Here is a 20560-nt window from a genome sequence, read left to right on the forward strand (position 1 = left end):
TACAAGGGGAATGTTGGAATTTTGTGACGAAATGGTACGAGGGAGGAGGGATGGTCGAAAATCGCCGAAAAAACTACGTCATTCGTGTACGGCTCCAAAAAATAAGACAGAAATTTAATGAAAATCAACTTTCTTCCCCGTGCCTGCAGTTTTCGTTAAGACATATTACATTTTTACTGCGTATCTATCGATTTTGTCACAGTTTATAGAGAACAGTTGCGCAAAGAGTGAAGTAAAAAAAGCCTACCTATCGAGCACAATTGGAATCTATATCTGTTAACTCTGCAGCAAAGCTGGATTCTAATTTTGCTCGATGGGTAGACTGTTTTGGCTTCACTATCTGCACACTCTTTGCGTACCTTTATATTAACCTTTTCATGCCCAACTTTTTTCTAGAGCATGTAGGATTTCAAAACTATTTTTCCTTGATAACAGTGGCGCTAGGAAACACGAAAAGCTATTTTTCATAAAGATAGGTACTTCCCTCACAGTGCTAGATACTGCTCAATTTTCACCTTCCAATGCTCAATACAATTCTCCTAGAATATTTACAATGGTCTAATTGTGTGGAAAACGTAGCGGAAGACAGTCTAAATTGATAAGATTTATCAGTTTTCAATAGTATTGCAACATAACGAAGATATATGAAAAATTCATTTTCCGTCATCAACGTAAACTGTCCCTGGCAGCACTGCTCCGTCGGAATCCAATCAGACTAATTGCAATAACTTCAGTTCTAGAGCTGATCCTTGTAACTGTTAATACTCAAATGAAAGGCAATAGTCACATTTATTAGCCTTACTTGTTTTTGGTAGCAAATCTTATCTTAATCAAAAGTTATAGCTATTTAAAAACGTTGTTGTCCACAAACAACATGGGCATGAATGGGTTAAGGCCTTTGGATTTTGTATCCCAGAGTTTTTAATAGTAGAGTTGCGTAAAGAGGATTGGCAACATTGGACCAATCATTGGTCTTTTTTAAATTTTGGCAACCTTTTATTTTTAGTTAAATTTCAAATGACTTCACCCGAACGCTTCAGTTAAAAGTTAACTTTGTGCATTTAAAAATTTAAAATTAAGTGTTTACTATTATTTTGTAAAAATCAGTACGATAAATAACATCGTATAAAGAATTTAATCTTTTTCCGGTTCTCAACTGATCCGCAACTAAGAACGAAATGCATTGATTTTTACCGCTTGCCGTCTGATTGGGGTGTGACAAAAACAGTCGTAATTGCAGCTTAAGATAAATTTGAATAAGTACATATGTATAAGTGGAATGCATACACAAAAATGTCAAAATTTTAGCTGCACTTTAAATATGAGAAATACCTTCATATTTCCACTGTCGGTAGAAGATTATTAACACTACCCAGAGCTGTTCCGGTGTTTGAAATAGTACCAAATTTGAATATCAGTGAACACATATTTTTCAATAATTGTCGTTAAGCGAAAAATTCCTGGTTTTAAATAATGTTAATATTACATCATTGAATTTTTTCTCATAATTATAATCACATAATAACGATACTCCCCACGCATTCGAGCATTGTTATTCTTCGTATCCGATAGGTAGACGTTTTGAGTGTTCAATAGGTAGATTTGCTTTGGATAACTTCGATTGCCAACACTACTCCACTCTTTAATCCAGTGATTTTCGCCCACTATCGTTTTTTCTATCGAAATTTAAACCCCTAAATTTTATTTTGGTATATACAGAACACGGAAGAACCAATTTTTAGTAATGTAACATGAAATTTACTATCTGGATATTTTTCAGAGGTAGGATTGATTGAATTTATAAAATTCAAAATTTACTTTCCAATATGTTTTGACAGATGAAAAAAAACATCATTGCACTCTCGTGCCGTCTGGCGGTCGACATCCAGCGTTAGATCACGAATTGAGTTCTTATTGACCGGTCTCACGAACACTAGTGCAGTTTGTTGTTTGAAAACAATTCCATCTAGACAAACATGTCAAGTGGTCCTAAGTGTAAATAAACGCCTCTATTTTCTCTTTCGATTCACGGCGGCATCATAAAACTCTCGACAAACATATGATTACGGCCTAAAAGCCAACTGTCAAAATCCACTTTGAATGGAAAATCTGGACAAACCGTTACACGCCAATCACAGATGTTGGTAGTAAATGAAAGAGAAAAGTTTTCTCTTTCATAAACTGTTGTGAACTGTGTTTGACTAGTAACGGTTTGTCTGGAATTTCCATTCAAATTGGATTTTGACAGTTGGCTTTTAGGCCGTAATCATATGTTTGTCGAGAACTTTACAATATTGTTTCAGGATGTATCGAAAGATTGATTTTGACAAGCATCTTATGCTAAGAGTTAGGGAATAAACGTATAAAATGCCGAGTTATTAGCAAAAGAGAAAGTAAACAAAAAGAGTGTCATTTGCACTTAGCGCCATTTGATATGTTTGGTTAGCTATTTGCTATTACCGTCTTTGGCTTTGTTTTTTTTCACCAGCTGGTGATGTAGTATTTGTGTCATGTTAATTCAATCTATGCCAGGTGGAGGAAAACAAACCGTGGAACACACTAATCCAGTAATAAAAGTACTCTCTGCTTATGATACCAATTGACTTATTTGACGTCTAGGACACCAACACAGTTGTAATGTGTATAGACACTATACATATAACGCGATGTTTACAATTCGCCATCTGATTTAACTCATTTGGCAAAAATTCCACCCGATTTAACCTCACTCTCGCACTAACACAACTGCACATGGGTTAGTCAATACATTAATGACAAGTAAAAATTGCTTACCTATCCATTTGTTATATGTATATTTTCGGAACAAAATGTGGCGACTCTCGGTATATATTCTCTAATTCCTAGTTTATCTGCATAGCTACAAACAGTTTAACTGATTTTGAGTTTCGGTGGTTGATACGTAAGTATAGTGCTTTTGGTTTCTAGAAAAAGGTTCACAAAATTTGTTTACTGTTTATTTTTATTATCTAGCTTAATTGAGGATCTGTTTCGTCAGGGCAGCAAACAAACGGGTAAGTAAAGCGAATCAATTTTAATAACGACAACAAAATAGCTGAAATTGTATTAATACCTTAACTCATTTCAATCCATATACAAAATGAATCACATTTAATTTTCGATGAGAATTCAGCGTTATTTACTTATTTTATAGATTCATAAAAAACAATTTAAAATAAATCTTTCAAATTAACGTACCTTACAGTTTAGGGGAGAGTGGGTACGCTTGAACTCACCTTTGTGTTATTCTCATAACTTTTAGTCAATTCGAATTGTAAGAGCTATGAATAATATATTAATCCGAATACTATGTCCTATCAGCAAGATGAATAGTTTTGAAAATCATGCCAGAACGAGGTTTTTGTGAAAACGTGTGGTAACTTGATCCCCCGCCTACTAGGGCTAAAGAAACAAAGCACACTATGATCTATAGACACGAAGGTTCAGCTAAACACCTATCCTGACAAATTAATTAATAATACTAGCTTTTTAGATTCAATACAAACTTAGACAAGTAGAAAGTCAAGACAAGTATGTGCGATAAATCAGTGCTGTTTAACTGATGGCTTTTTCAGCCTTCAGTAGTGTATACCATCATTTGTTCACGGAAAATAACATTTTTGATCAATTAATAGTGCCAGGTACGTTGGGAAAATGATGTTTTTTTTCATTTTCTATACATTTCGAAAGTGTTTGAGAGAACTAATGATAGGGATCAAGAATACCCAGTGTTACAGAGATCAAAGATACCTGTTGTATGAGGTGAACAAAATTTAATTTTTTTGTACGTGTTGTAAAACTTTTTATTCGAAAAAGGTGTTTTTCTAGGCAAAAGCCCTTAGAAAGTACTTGAAATTATTCATAAATAATTAGTTCGACGATCTCATACAACCGTTAAAAAAAATTGTGGCATCTTCGAGATGGATTTAAACACATATTTTCAAAATATCATAACTTTTCCAAACCAAATGTAATACATCAGATTTGTTTTTTAAACATCATAAATGACCAAATACTTCATTTTCTTTTTATATTGTGATAACTGTATGCGTATAGATTAGAAAATATGGCCAGGGAAACAAATATCTCCAAGGATCAAGTGTCCTCACTCTCCCCTAATTATTAGAAGTGTAAATCATGTTGAATTGTTTCCGCCCGGATTTCTGGTTTGGAAAATTTTAGAAACCCATGACATTTTCCAGAATTGGGTTTGCACTTCGGGAATGTTGATTTTTTCTTGTAGACTTTTTCCGTCACGGAAAATCGAAAATCCATCTCCTATTTGATTTTTTTGCTTGTTTGTATTTACGTGACATTAAATAAGGTTTCATTCGTCACGTCCCATTTGAAATGGCTGGGGAACAAAATCCCGTGATCAAATTCCCGAGTCATACGGTAGCCTTAACTGGGGAATCTTGGCCAACTGCTGCTATGTCTGTTATGCCTCAATGTGCAACGAAAATGGACAATAATTAGGTTTTATCACAATTCAGCATCTATCCACCTACCAGATAAAGAAACGAATTTCCATATCGAATGCCAGTAATTTTGAGGTGATCCGCGTGAATGCTATTGTTTATCCAGTGGTGAAAAAGGGAGAAGAGAAAGGAAAGCCCTTATTCATGAAGATACACGTTTCCGAACCTAGTATTTGGTTACTGTCTAGTTTAGAGACTTAAGTGATAAAGGTCAATTTTTAATGCGCTTTTGCGCTAAAATGTGTATTTTAGCTCAAGTAAACAGAATCGGAGAGCGGAAATGTAATTGTTTTTACCAAAGTTTGATAAACTGAAAAGTAAGTTGTGTTTAATGACACACATAAGAAAGACATAGTACTCTAACAAGTTAACGTATACAGCGGAGCAAGTGTGATGCAGCTTTGTTGCATACCCGAGACCAAGGAACCGCCGGACGAGCTATTGATGAACCTGTCGCCGGAAGTGCAAGCAAACCTGTGATCCCATTTGCCCGGTTTAAGGCTACTGTAAAATTTTCAGCCGGTATCTTCAAACTGTCAAAATAATACTTCTGCTGTTTCTAAAAAATACCAGTTGTTTCAGAACATCACAGATTTTTAAAAGTATTAAAATAACCATTCTTCCCGACGGAAACCATTCATGTTGAATTGTTTCCGTCCGGATTTTTTATATGGAGAATTTTAAAAACCTGTGACATTTTCCAGAATTGGGTTTATACTACCGGAATATTAATTTTTCCGTGTAGACTATTTCCATCACGGAAAATTGAAAATCCATCTCCCATTTGAAATGGCTAGGGAACTAAATCCCGTGATCAAATTGCCGAGGTGCACAGTAGCCTTAAGCGGACCCTACACGGGACGACAATATTGTCAATAAAAATATTGTCAAGACTGCTTCAATATGTCAATCCCATTTGATTTCTACATGATCAATATTTTCAAGATGCCCTTACACGAACAATATATTGATCAATAAACGATTTATTGATAATATTTCTGCACGTGTAGGGTCCGCTTTATAGCTAGTTTAAAGACGACTGAGCGGTAGCGATGTCGGACAGTACAGCAGAACAGGGTTGCCAAAATTAAATCTGTATTTTTATCCTAAAAAATCTTTTCATCTGTGTTTACTCTTCGAAAAATCTGTGTCGATATCTGTATCGAATCAGTTGAGTCGTTTAACCTTTTGCTGGATTATCTATCGAAGATATTAATTCCTGTTGTTTAAATCAGTCAAGCAAGGACCTGTTTACATTTTCGTAAAAAACACTACAAATCGTTCTGATATTTTACATCCAGAAACTTGAACTTTACCGATGTGCAAAATGGAAAAATAATTTTCTTCTTCATTTAATTACTTTTGTTGATATATAATGTTATATACATTAAGTCAACCAATGTAGCTGTCATATTTTCGGACAAAGAATTAAGACTTAACAAAGTCACAGAGCGTTTCTGGAAGTAGGCTTCAGCCAGGCGTTTGCTGGGTGCTAACCTGAGTGTACTACAAACCTTTACCTTTCAGAATGAGCGACCACTCTCGAATGTGAAGATATATTTTGATTAGGCTGTGCACGCAGACGAAGTAGACATAAATAATGACTTACTATGAGCCGGGTGAAGCAATGTTTGTAAACACGGCTCACAGTAAAAGTCATTTTTAAGTCGATTTCGTCAGCGTGCACAGCCTAATATAGAGGGCTAAGCTAAGAGAGACAAAGAGGAAGTATTACTGAAACTGTAAAAAATATTTCTAAAAATAGTTTTTGTAACATCATTTCTCAAAAATCTGTATATCTGTACATACACGCAAAAATCTGTATATCTGCACATACAGATTCTTGGTCTGAAAATGGCTGAAAAATCTGTATAAATACAGATTATTCTGTATTTTTGGTAACCCTGCAGCAGAAAGCGATGTGGCGTAGCCACATTAGTGAAACGAGAGCTGGCTAATGTGTTTACGCCACATTACTTTTTGTCATACTGTCCTACTTCGCTGCCACTCAGTCGGCTTTAAACTGGTTGAAGCCCCTACCCGGTCAAACCATTCGGAATTTGATTCGGAATCCTGAATGGAGTCAGTATGGATTCCAAATCAAATGCAACAACCGATTCTGAGTCGGAATCGGTTGTTGCATTTGATTTGGAATCCATAATGACTTCATTAAGAAATCCGAACCGGTTCCGGAGTGAGTTTAACTGGGTATGTTTGGGTAAACCGGGTGAACGAGATGATCACAGGTTTACAGGTTTTTTAAAATACATCTTATGTAAACATAGAAAACCATACATAGGAAAACTGCAGTTGTTTACATATGGCCTATCAAGACCACCCCCAAAATGAAAAAAACTATATACATTTGATGGTGTTTATTTTGTTTGTTTTGTTTGTTTCTTTCCGGCATTACACTGGGAAACGATTCAGCGGGATTTCAAAGCTTGTCTTTCCTTCCACATCGAACGAAAGAACGCTACCTGTAAACATAAAATGGTTGCTATACAGCAACAGAAAATAAAATAAACAAAAAGTGTTGCTGAAAAAAATATTTTTTGGTCGTATCGAGGGGCGACTCAATGAACTGGTAACTGGCGGTAAATTACTCGCACACTTTCTCTTCAAAAGATTTCATGAAGTTTCAGGTCGTGTCGTTGGTGTTTATGTCAAATAAAAATAACCCTGCGGGAAAACCAGGAAAACATGTATTCATATTTTCTGACAGGGCATCATTTGTAGTGAAATTCGATATGTCAAATGCTTCTGATAGTGTCAAATCATGACTGTCAACATATTTCTTTATTTTAAATTTAAATTTTATTTTCACGTTTCCTGAGTTGGAAAAAAAACATTGTTGTAATCACGAAAATCAGTTTTATCGATGCATGTAATAAAAAAATATTTTTTTCTCATTTAATAACCATTATTACCATTATTTCAAATCGCTTGGAATTTGCGGATCGGACAAGATCGAATGAGTTTGTTATTTGGATTTGGATAATGTTACTTGGATTATTTGGATAGCGGACATCTTGTTTTGTAATACTGTTGCAGCAACTTTTCCGTATCTCACCGTATAATGTATCTTTTTCATTACACAAATTTGGGAAAAAATGTTAAAAAAGGTATTTTTAAAGTTATTGCAATAAACAGCAACACTGCAGTTGCGACGTTCCGGGGAAACACAACGCAACTGCACTCCAAGTGCATTGAGTTGATCACTGCGCCACCTACAAACGTTTATCTGATTTATTCGGAATTTCAGTAGCGGGTATTTACACACGTTTCGAATCGAGCCTAAACGTCTGTTATCTGTGGTAGTACTGTTCACTGCACCTTTTCATCACATTCTGCAGTGCAATTATTCGTCAAGCATACATCAATTCATTAACCCTATTCCAACCCACACCCTGATCTCCTCCCATGGCGTTTTTGTGGTCTACGTGGACCATTCTGCCATAACCTCTCATCGGCCTTGGACTGACTTGCGGTCTCATTGCCCCACCAAATGCTGTAAAATGAAAATGAAAAAGGGGAGCTGTGTGCGATTTAAAACTACAGTATGCCCTACCACCCCTAAATCAGTTTCACTGATGTGCATTTGATCAGGAAAGTCGAAAAAAATTGTAATACAAATATAACAGATAAGTATTGTCTTCTTCTTTCATCCAATATTCATATGTATGTGGGTGCTTTTCATATGGGACTGACATTAGTTGGTGTTTTATGTACATATCATGAATAAATCAATAATTTTCAGTGCGTTATTTGATAGTACAAAAACAATAAGACCTAACCCTGATGTTAACTTAAAACTGTTGAAAATGCATATGGAACTGTTATACGGGTATCGGCAGTGTATACACTATGCAGATAGACGCATAGTGTATGTATACAAATTGTCCTCCTTAACAAATACATTCAATTTAATTCACATATTCAATTATTCACAACGCAAACTCACTCCCAAGCAGCATATGCACGTATCCACACCACATTAAAATTCGAACTCAATCCATGAATGCGCAAAGGCCCTCCTTCTCATAGTGTGACAACTGTCAAAGTAAGTTCAGATGCCAAATTTAACATCATTTGGACAATTCTAGACTCCCGCCCACCTCGCTTGAAATTTTTGAAATTGGTACTATGGGAAAATATGGAGAAAACATATATTAAATGCTATAACTTTTGAAGTAGCAATCAGAAATTCACAATTTATACCTTTTTAAAGGAATTAACCATAGAATTGAATGGAGTTATTCCTGTTTCAAGAAAATACTGGAAAGTAGGGTACTGGGTCATTTTGGCCCCTAAATCCCCTATTATTAATATTTTTTCTGCTCCGTGATTCAGTTTTTATAACGTGAAAAAATCTCAAAAGTCGAACGGAACCTTTTTAACCTTTGTCTGAATACGAGAAGTTGGGGTTATAGGGCCTTTTGTCACTCATGTTAAATTTTATAATTTTCTTATGCATATATCTCTATTATTCTTCAATCAATTTTCATAAAATGTAACTTGTTGAACGAGAAAAATTTTAGGAATGCAACAAAAATACATTCGTTAGCGGTAAAATTCAGAAACATCAAATTTTTAGCATTACCTCTACAAATCACATTTTTTCATTAAATGTCCTTATTACTCAACTTACCCTATTTTTCCAGGAATGAGACGTTTCTCATGTGATCCGTAAGCGTATTTTACACTAAAAGTAGTGAATTAAATAAGAATTTTGTTGTTAAATTGAGTTAAGGACATTATACATGCGAGCCACAACATAACTGCTACGCCGCACACACCCCTCTTCCTTGCCTAACCATGTAGGGTGATGAGCCCATTTGCGCCATGTTTCTATTATCGCCCTATCCATTTGAAGCCGTTGGTTAGAGCAGTGTCTGCCATCTTTGTTCAACGCATTGAGCCAAATGGTAGCGCAACAATAGAGGCACTCGATTCGAGTTTTCGTTGCGCTCAAACACGAGAATTTTACTGTTTTCAGCGCTTTTGTGTTATTATATTGGTTCTTAACAATGAAGCAAAGTTGTTGATGTCAATTTTTACGCATTCCATTGATTATAGGGCGAGAAATTAATGAATTAGTTAGGCACCTTGCTTAGTATGGTGAAAATAGGCACTTTACCCTATCTGACATGAGCAAATATAAAAATACGTTTTTCAACACACTAACCTTGCTGGTGTGTCACGAAGCTGCTACTTAAGGAAGCTAGAACATTTTCCTATACAATCAATCCGAGTTTTTGATGGAATGCCATCCGTAGCTCCTATTTTGTGCGAAAATATCATCCCTCTTCACTTGGGGTTTCTTTTTGAAACACTCTTATTTTTCTTCTTCTCCTTTTCATTGCACTTTTTCAAATGCACTTTATTCACACACTACTGCAAAAACACTCGCGAAACTTTAATCGTTTACTAACAAAACTTCAAATTTTCTGCCAATATGCAGATGACCAAAGGAAAATGTTCGGAAACTCTCATTTGTGCGTTTGAATTTTCACTTCAAATTTCAGTTTTTCTCAATGTAAACAAGCGAGTCGGTGCCTAGCAACGTGGCTTCCACATATCTTCACCTTAATATGTGAGATTTTTTGATAAAAATGTAAAATCGAGACTATATATCAGATAATTTGATCCTTCTGAATTTTACCGGTAACAAATCTGTTTTTATTTTGTTCCCAAGGATTTTCCACGTTCAACAAGACACATTTTTTTTTTAAAATTGAGTGAAGAATAATGAAAATATATGCACGAGAAAATGATAAAATTTAATATGAAACACAAAAGGCCCTATAACCCCAACTTCTCGTATTCGGACTAAGATCAAAAAGCTTCCGTTCGGTTTCTGAGATTTTTTTACATTATAAAACTGCAAAATATGTATAATTCGCATCACGGAGTAGAAACATTATCGAAAAAAGGGGATTTTCAGCCCAAAATGACCCAGTACCCCACTTTCCAGTATTTTTCTAGAAATAAATCCATATTCAAATACTAAGGTTATTTCCTTTAAAAAGAGGTATAAATTGTAATTTTCTGATTGCTATTTCAAAAGTTATAGCATTTAATGTATTTTCCTCTATATTTTCCCCAAATACCCCAATTTCAAAAATTTGAAGCGAAGTGGAGTCTAGAATTGTCCAAATGATGTGAAATTTGGCATCTGAGCTTACTTTGGCATTGTGCCATTGAGAATAAAAAAAATTGCGATGCCCTAGTCTACATCGCATGTACGACTCGAACCCATCGCATTTACGCTTAGTAGGGTGAAGAGCGCACTTTGCACGAATCTATGACAAAAGGTCGAAAGGCAAAAGGTCGAAAGACAAAAGGTCGTAAGACAAATGGTCGAAAATACAAAAGGTCGAAAGGACAAAAGGTCGAAAATACAAAAAGTCGAAAGGACAAAAGGTCGAAAGACAAAAGGTCGAAAAGCAAAAGGTCGAAAGGACAAAAAGTCGAAAGACGAAAGGTCGGATAAATTTAAAGTCGAAACCAAATTTTTAACCTTACATTTTTTTTAAGTACCCTTCCAGGAACTAAAAATCAAATATCATAGCCAATATATTCATAGATAAAACTTTAAAGGATTGGAAATGTTCTGTAGCAATTGCGTGTATCAGAGGTCAAATAGCTTCCAATTCAGAAATTCCAGTTCCCTGTTGTAAATATAGGCTGTTCACTTCTTCCATCTCCTATGATGAAGTATGAATACCGGGCGGCTAGAGCAAATGTTCTACTTGCGTACAAACCAAAGGACGTTTTCTCTCCATGTCGTTTTCTGTTTGCTATAGCGCGGCTTGTGGACTTACAGGCGATACGAAGTGCGGACAAAGACGCACCGCCACGTGCGTAAAGCGGCACCGCTAAACGCCGTCAGCCGGATCGTTGCATCCGTATTTTGTTTCTAGTACGCTCTACGGAGATCCGACACTACCAGCAGTTGCCGAACTCCAAGATAGGACCTCAACAACACTTTCGCGCAAGGCAGCGCAAAACAGCCGCGTCGTCGTCGAATAGCTTTCATCAAATTTGGTGCAAGCAGCGGTGTGAAAGGTGTGAAGTGAACAGCCTAACAGCCACTTTGGTTTCGGAAGCTGACTTATTATTGGTAGTTATTGGGGACTCTGCCTGTGATGATAACCAGTAGTTTAGTTGCGATCTTTTGATTATTACTTGGTGTCATCCCGTGAGACGGAGGACTCTTCTGCTTTTGCGGCAGCCGTTTCGTTTTCCCCAAAATTTAGAAATACTTATAGCCTTGGGGTTGGGTTTCTGGTTGGGCAACCTTGAACGAAACAAGTGGTCCTCGTAAGAGGTGGCGCTTAAACCGCTTGTTCAGTGAACTGGAAAACGCTAAAGCAGATAGATCCGTAGCTATATCTTGCAGGCTAAAGTTCAAACAACGTGAATTTGTAGTTTTGAAAATATAATTTATTCTTAGGAAAATAGTTTATATTATATTTAGAATTATATGTTTCTCTGTATATTATAGTGAAACAAAAATCGTTTAGCAATATTATATATAGAATAAAAATGTCGTATACCAATCACAGCCATCATTTTTAAAGCAGAAGAGTAAAATTAATAAATATATCAAAACTGCCGCCTAATGTGGCTAGGCCGCATCGCTTTACTTCGTGTGCTGTCCGACGTCGCTCCGCTCAGTCGGACCTAAACTAATTTATCGACCCAATGGTTGAGTAAGCCGGACAAACGAGTGGATCACAGGTTTGCTTGAGAGGGGCCGCCGCTTCCTACGGCGGGTCGGTGGCCACCTTGTCCAGCGGATCCTCAGCGGCTTTGCGCCACTTTGGTTCCTTGGCCTCGGTTATGCGGTTACACCGCATTACGCTGGCTATGCAATCAACTTTGAAGCAGTTCCGTCTTAGTTTCATCGAACATATTTTGTGCCTGGCACTATTGAATATTTCAGTACTATAATTAATTGTGACAGGCGATCAAAATACAATGTGTTGAACCGCAAATCGCAAATCATCACTGAGAAAGGAATATAATTGGCAGATCAATCATCATATAAAGAACAGCTCATGTTATAAAGAAGGAAAAACATCAAATTCAAATTATTGTATTTCATGATTTAAAAATTTTATAGCAAAATTCAAGTTCATGGTAGAATTCATTATTTGTTTAACATTAACATATAAGTTAAAATCGATTTTCAGAAGATTTAAAAATATAGCTTTATTCAGATTATTTTTAAATTTAAAAACTGCCAAAACCGGCGCAAGTTTCAAAGTTGAGGAGATACTACTTGAAGAGAGTATAGCTGCGTATGAAACGGCTGACGAATGATAGATAACAGACGGCAACAAAGCAGTTATCACAGATTTCCGAACTAATTCAAAGGCCCCAAATCACCATGAAAACAGAACAATACACTGTCAATTGTAGTCAGAGAAGGCAAAAATAAACAGGAATGGTCTACTCCATTTAAATACAACACAGTAACGAACTAAGCAAATAGAAATACATGGTTAATAATGAAACAACAGTAATGGATCGTCTTGGTTTTTACATTCAGTAATGATTCTAATTAAAACACTATGTTAAGAAATACTGCATCTTTTCGATGCTTTGTCCATTTCGACGTTTTGTCCCTTTCGATGTTTTGTCCCTTTCGACCTTTTGTCTCTTTCGACCTTTTGTCTATTTTGACCTTTTGTCCATTTAGACCTTTTGTCTCTTCGACCTTTTGTCCTTTTCGCCTTTCGACCTTTTGTCTTTCGACCATTTGTCATTCGCCTTTTTGTCCAATCCATCTTTGTTTTTCGACAGTTTGTCCCTAAACCATTTGCACACCGCTAGGAAACGTGCTAGTTGTACTAGCCACTATCACCTTAAAAATTCAAATCGGTGCATCTTTACGCTAACATTGTCTAAAATCTACAGCTCCTTCTTCATGCTCCACCGACTCATTCTCCTTAACCCTCAAAAAGGCAAGCTAAAATTGTGACTTCATGAAACATCGCTCCTAAGTTCCAATAAAATCGAAAGCTTTTGTCATTTTATCAGTGAGAGTATCGAAAGCCCGAAAACGCTCGATCACTTGTATTCCAAATTACAAGTTCATTGAAACTAGAGAACTGTAACTAGCCGGGCCTCTGAGACCCGTTCCTTGCCTTTTTGAGGGTTAACCACAAAAATGTCCAACTAGCCCCCGACTTTCAGGAGGCGTGCTCCCAGTTGAGTCGGTGCTTTGGGAATACAAACGCATGTTTTCAGATCCGAAATATTAAACTTGTGTGTCAATAAAACATAAGTAGCTACATAGCCATAGGTACCTTCAAACTACCGAAAACATTTTGACACGAGAATTCTACCCGTCTCGTTAATCCAACGCTCACACAAGAGCCTAAATATTTTAATTGATCCCAATGCAAACTCACATGCTACAATGTTTAAGTTAAGTCATTCTGATAGATGGCGCCAAATGATTAAAAACTAACTTCAACATGTTCCGGAAACCCCCTCCCCCTTCACGGGTTTTACTCAAGCCAGCCATGCTCTAAATATGTTCATGAAGACTTGTGGGGCCATACACTAATTACGTAATGGCATATGGGGGAGCTTACAAATTCTTATCTGAGGGGAGGGAGGGTTCCTCCCTTCTTACGTAATATCATAAAACATGCATGAAAAATGAAATCAATAAGAAAAATATTCTTTTTATAAGAAAAGAAACTATTTCTTATTTGTGCCATGCACATTTTGCATATCAAACAATATAAGCACATATTGTACATCATGGTCAAGGAAAGGCGGACCTCGAATTGAAGTGTTTTGCAGCAACAGAATATGATAGTAAAATTAGTTATGGAATTTTGTTGATTATTGCCAACGTGAGGAGTTGCTTAATTGTCGATGGTTTTGGAGCAGTTACAGCAATTTCTTGACTCTTGGCGGTACATTTTTCTGATCAAGAACTGGAGTCACAATCTGTCTTACAAGTTAAGAAGTGTTGATACCCTTATAGTTGCAATAAATTCACACCAGAAGAGGTTATAAATTCTTTTGAGTTCTACATCACTAGGAAATAGACTCAAAGAAAGTGGAATATAGCGAAGCAAATTATGTTGACCAAATCAAAGTTGCTGAATATCTACAAAAAAATAATCTGAAATTTCTACTGGGCGAGATTAGGATGCAAATAAAATTACTGCAGATGATTCTAGTTAAATCTTGTCCAGAATTTGTTTAATAGTTCTATAAGTATCGTTTTCGCCATCGTATAATTTAATGAATTAACAATATGATTTTTTAATTACACAAATCATGATAAGATCTTATGTAGGGGGGAGGGGGAGTTCACCAAAATCTTACGAACTCTTATCTGGGGGGAGTGGGAGGTTGAAAAGTTCTAAAAAAGCCTTACGGAATTAGTGTAAGTTCCCTGTGTGAAAATACAGCATACACAAGATACCAAAGCGATTAATTATTATATGCTCTATTTCTATAAATATATTTAATATCATGATATTCATTAAAGTAACTAAGGTTTTATAATTATTCCAGATCGTTTCTCTAAAAAATCATAATGAGGTTTCACAATGATAACGACATTACATCCGATGACGAATGTTCCAACAGTTACGAGGAAGATAATGCATTTAGTTTGGAAAATACGCATCAGGTTTCCGAAGATGATCATGAAGAGGAACCTGAATGGCTATGCATAGGCTATTGTGAAACGTATGCTGCAAATGACCTTGATAATATCGACGGCGGAAATAATTTTCTGATTGATTGTGAAGCAACTGCGTCGGGGTGTGATAAGTTAGATTTTGCAGGCAATGGATCAGATACTACATCCGATACAGATGGTAATCGATTGATTGATGGAGACGAATCAATAACTAACCCTCCATCTGTGGAATTACTAGTTTCAAATATGGTTGACTTTTGCCTAAACGAACCCACCAACTCAACAGATGAAGACGTACAAAGTCTCGTTGTAGTTCCAACGAATACTGTAGAAACAGAAGAAAACAGCACACCAAATGAACGCGATAATGATCCACTCAACTTCAGAGTATTACAATCCCCTCCATGGAAGGACGAGTTCAAGTTAAACCATAAACCTCTGAATAGCTTTTTCGCCCCTCGCAAAACAGTAAACAATGAGCAGAGTGATCCGGTGGACTTTAACTTTCAACGTCCGATGTGGAAGGATGATGTCCTACAAACACGTGACACATCTACATCAGATCGACCAAATTCGCAGATACAATCACCAACAACAGGAAGTTTATTAGAGACAGGCAAGTTGTTCAGTCTAGATAAAATACAGTATATCAAACGCAAATCATTTCACAATGCGAGCGATGGTGTCCTATTATACTCAGGAAAATTTTGCTCAGGCGAATCGAAATTCAAATTGCACAGTGAAAGCTGTTTGCTAACATCAAAGAATCATTATGTAGCCAGAGTATCAATAGATCAAGTGAATGAACTGGATAATTCGACCAATTTTCGCGACGCAAAAAAGATTTTGTTAAGAAATCTTAAAATAGAGAAAGTATTGCTGGATGATCAACTTCAGGAGAGTAAGGTGGCTGAAAATATTTTGCAATCGTGTCTGCAAGAAATAAGTAACGGAACACTACAAGAGCTTCAGCATGCAGAAGATCTCTTTCAATTACAAACAATTCTACAAATTCCGAAAAATTGTAATAATCGGAATTTATTGGAAGCAATCAATGCCAATGGATTTGTTTCTGATCGACTCAAATCAGCAATACTTATGCATGTTGAAACGGAAAAAAAATTGAACGCGAGAAACAAATTTCTCAGTGCTTTTACTACCATTTTTAAACGTTCAGATCCATCAAAATTATTCGACATTATCAGAGATGCAGTAAGAAAAGGTGTAGCATTCCACAAAAAAAAGCTACTTGAAATTTGTCCCGCTGTAATGAAAGCCAGTCTTACAAAACTAAACGACAAACAAATTATGTACGTGACCTCGTTTGATTTGAAGCTGTTTTCCGATATGGACAATGCATTAGACAACAATATGTTCAAATCTGTTCAACCCGTTTTGTCTACAAGATTTTTAGAAAAAGTAAGAAGAATTGACGAGGATCATTTACGGGATGTGATTCCGACGACAAGTCAAATTTATTTCTTCCTTTGTAAAAGTCTATTCGAAGTTGCAGAGGAGGTAAAACTACTCGCAAAACAAGATCCTCTTCTGACATATAGTCTCAACGAATGGAAGTTAACTGATTTATCGAACTGGATTCCTCAATCTACATTGGAAGTATGCCTATCGCATCAATTGAAATTGCTTCTCAATATGACCAACCACTTTGAACCTGGAAAACCAACAGTCACCAAACGTTTTAAGTATGATTTCAAACTGTTTCAAAATTTTGAATCGTCTATGGAGTTACAGAAAACTATTAAACAAACTAACAAAGTGTTCAAGAACATTTGGATCAATGAGGAAAGTGTTGCATGCATGCCAGATGAAATACACGTCTGGATTTGTCTTCTGGATCATACAATAGTACATATGTTTGAAAACGATCCAGATAACACAAACGTGTTCAAGTGTCTGTTTACATTCTACATGAACTTTGTATCGTCAGATGATTTCAGAATGGAATCTTTAGAATCCCTTCGTATGATTACTCACAACACACTTCGGTTTGTTGCCCAGACAGGGCCTTATGTACACAAAGAAAGCAGTTTGGACAGCGACATTTTACAGAAACAAGTTAGTTTCATTAATTTAGCAATCCTCGAAAATAGAATGACCTTTAGCGAATTCCGCGATTTAATTGAGGTGTTCACTGCTTATTGGAAACAACGCAAAGAAGTTATTTCCAGTATTTCTAACAAGCTACCAGGAGCATATTTCAAGGAAGACGTTAATGAAATTCAAACACAGCTATTGCAATGCGTCAGTGTAGCACTGGAAAAGAAAGTGAAATCCACTGAACTCATCAGTTTCTGTCGAGTTTACGATGAGCTATTGATTGATCTTAATGATTTCCAATTCGAATGGTTTGTTAGGCTACCAACGTCTGTCAACATAGAAGTCTTCACGTTGAGTAAAGTAGTCGAGCCTGTAGACAACAAATGGAAGGACAATGAAATGCGATGCTATCAAGTCACGAATTTCAAAAAATTCACACAATTATATGAGGTATTGTGTGATGATGAGAAGGTGCCAACACATTATCTGATCAAAGTTATAAAAATCTTCCTTAATTTTATCAACAACCTCACCGTCAAGAACAAATGGAATAGTGAAGAAACTCTAACAGAATCGACTCAGTTAAACTCTGTAGTTCTTCTTATAGCATCAATAAGGAGCTCTCTGATGTACTTAAAGGAACAACCCGACTATATCTGTTTCGATAGGTTTGTAAAGGAAAGCACAAAACCTTTCTCTACTGTGATCAACGAAAGTATATCATTTGCGGACTTTAGCAAGAGAGTACTACTGATAAAAGAATCCTTTTGGTACATTCGCAACCTGAACGCAATAGACATAGAAACCGCTCTGAAGCTTTGCCAGCAAGATAATGATAACTTCGATGAAACATTTCTAAAAGCCGAGTACAATAGATATACACAACAGTTTGAAGAGTATATGGGAACACTCGTTGGGTGCTCACGGGAGGAAAAAATTAATCATATTGTTAGTGATGTGCAAAAGACAGTGAAACCAATGTTAACATCCAAATGGACAGGCGACTTTAGGCAACATACACTACCAAGAATAATCGCTGGACTAGGAGCTGTGTGGGCCATCGAAACATCAAAAGATGTTGCCAGTACCGGACAATATTTGAAGCCTCATTGCATTCAAATTCTCTGCATTTTAAGATTATTGAGTGCAGATGATGATGAGTTAGGCGTCGAAAAACATCTTGCTCAGGTACTGACTGGTCAAGGCAAATCGTTGATCCTAGGATTAACCGCAGCGGTACTTGCCTTGTTTGGTCATTCCGTTCAGATAATGTGTTATAGTCGTTATTTGGCTAGTAGAGATGCTGATGATTTCAATGGACTGTATGAACGCTTCTCTGTTGATAACATGATATCCTACGATACATTTGGAGATGTGGCGCATGAACAACTTAGTAGATCCACACGAAATGCAAGAAACTATATTCTTCGGTGTTTGGGACTGTCAAAAAGTAGACCATCTACTAAGTATCAACCAAATGCAGTCGACTTGAGCAAATCCGTGCTGCTCATAGATGAAGTAGACGTGTTTTTCACTGAAAAATTTTATGGCAACACGTACAGCCATGGCGTATTTCCTATGATTCCTGGATTGGCACTGATACAAATCAAAATTTGGGATCTTGCTACACAAGGGCATTGGGATCCTGGTTTTATTCGACGCAAGATAAAGGAATACGAAAACTATATGGATCATCCTGAAATTCATCAGCTCAAAGAGTTTATAAATAGGACGGACACCTATACACTTCTGATGCCTTACGGTGATGAGCTGATGGAACAATTATATACGAATAAAAAGCTGTACTTGCACCATCTGGATCAAATGATTTCAACTGCAATGGCTGTTTACCGTGGAACAGAAGATGATAGTTATATAAATCGTTTTGCAATGAATGAGTATGGAATGATAACCATTAGAACCGATTTGGGCGAATATACAACGGACACCTATCTTGGTTACTACAACATATTCAACTATTTCAGATTAAAATATACCAATTACACTCGCACTATTGGTCGCATAAACAATTATGGTTATTTGAATTTGCAAATTGGTGGAATATCCTTCGCTAAACTACCTGATAATTTTCCGCTAATATTGGGTGTAACTGGTACATTGACAACTCTCAACAAGTACGAAAAGAAAGCAGTGGAAGAACATTATGAGATCCTTGAAACTTCAGTCATGCCTTCGTTCTTCGGATCTTCAAATCTCAAGTTTGACAAAACGAAAAATTTTGTGTGTCTACCAACCAATATCGAATGGATGAACCAAATCCTCTCAAGGGCGCATTGTATGATTTCAGCAAAACGATCTGTAATAGTTTTTTTCGAAAATGATTGTAAACTGAACAAGTTTTCTCAAGAGTATTCTTTCCTGTTCGATCGCATCTATGTGTTAACCGCCAATACGACAGATGATGATCTGGAACGCCACATCAACGATGCTGGTATAGCAAGGACTATTACCTTAGCAACTCGTGATATGGGACGTGGTGTGGATTACAAATCCAGCGTTTCGGTAGAGAGGAACGGAGGAATTCATGTAATTCAGACTTTCTTTTCATTGGATGTGAAAGAAGAGACACAAATCAAAGGCCGAACTGCTAGAAAGGATAACCGTGGTAGTTATGAATTGATTGTTTGTTTGGCAGATTTGAAGCATGTTGGGCTTGTTGATGAAGATGACGAAAGCAATAGCGTCAGCTATTTAGCAGTGGAAAAGTCTAGAACCAAGTTGGCAAACAAAGCAGGAGCTACGAAAGCGGCAGATGTTCAACAAGCAGCAGAAGTTCATAGGAAGACCATTGACTTTTATAGAAATATTCAGAATTAAATGTCTAAAATATTCCAATCTGTTTTGTATTACTATATGGAAATAAAATAAAAAAAAATTATTCAATATTTTCCAGAGGGGTTCTATTTCATTGGTTTCTCGGAGATTGCTGAACCGATTTTCACAAACTAGACCCCAAATGAAGGGTAAACTATTGTCATCGTCTACTATAGATTTTCATTTTGATCCGACATCCAGTTGCGGAGTGACGAATTGAGTACGTTCACATAGAAAACCTAGATATAATTTGTCCACATCGGTTGCTTGAAGAGTATTGGACCGATTTTCTGGTGTTTTGGCCCAAACGACAGGTGCAATCTCGTCTGAACTGTCCAGAGAAAAACGAATTTTTGAAAACTCAATCGCTTCCCCCTTTCGCTGAGTCCATTTCTAGTCCCACTAGAAGTCTGCTCCGAATTTGAATAAAGTCGTAAGAGTAGCTAGCAAACCATAAAGTATGATTTTTCGACAATTTACATGGAAAAAA

The 20560-nt window shown here is 36.5% G+C and overlaps 1 protein-coding gene across 1 annotated transcript; it reads left to right on the forward strand.

Moving 5' to 3' along the window:
• Positions 1 to 2749: 2749 nt before the first annotated feature.
• On the forward strand, positions 2750 to 20141 carry LOC131689225 (uncharacterized). Its single transcript, XM_058974169.1, has 3 exons — positions 2750 to 2920; positions 2992 to 3032; positions 15048 to 20141. The coding sequence occupies exon 3, from the start codon at positions 15070 to 15072 to the stop codon at positions 20071 to 20073; it is 5004 nt and encodes a 1667-aa protein (XP_058830152.1). The 5' UTR covers positions 2750 to 2920; positions 2992 to 3032; positions 15048 to 15069; the 3' UTR covers positions 20074 to 20141.
• The last annotated feature ends 419 nt before the right edge of the window (positions 20142 to 20560 follow it).

This window comes from Topomyia yanbarensis, chromosome 3 (genome assembly GCF_030247195.1).
Source record: "Topomyia yanbarensis strain Yona2022 chromosome 3, ASM3024719v1, whole genome shotgun sequence".
Classification (NCBI taxonomy): domain Eukaryota; kingdom Metazoa; phylum Arthropoda; class Insecta; order Diptera; family Culicidae; genus Topomyia; species Topomyia yanbarensis.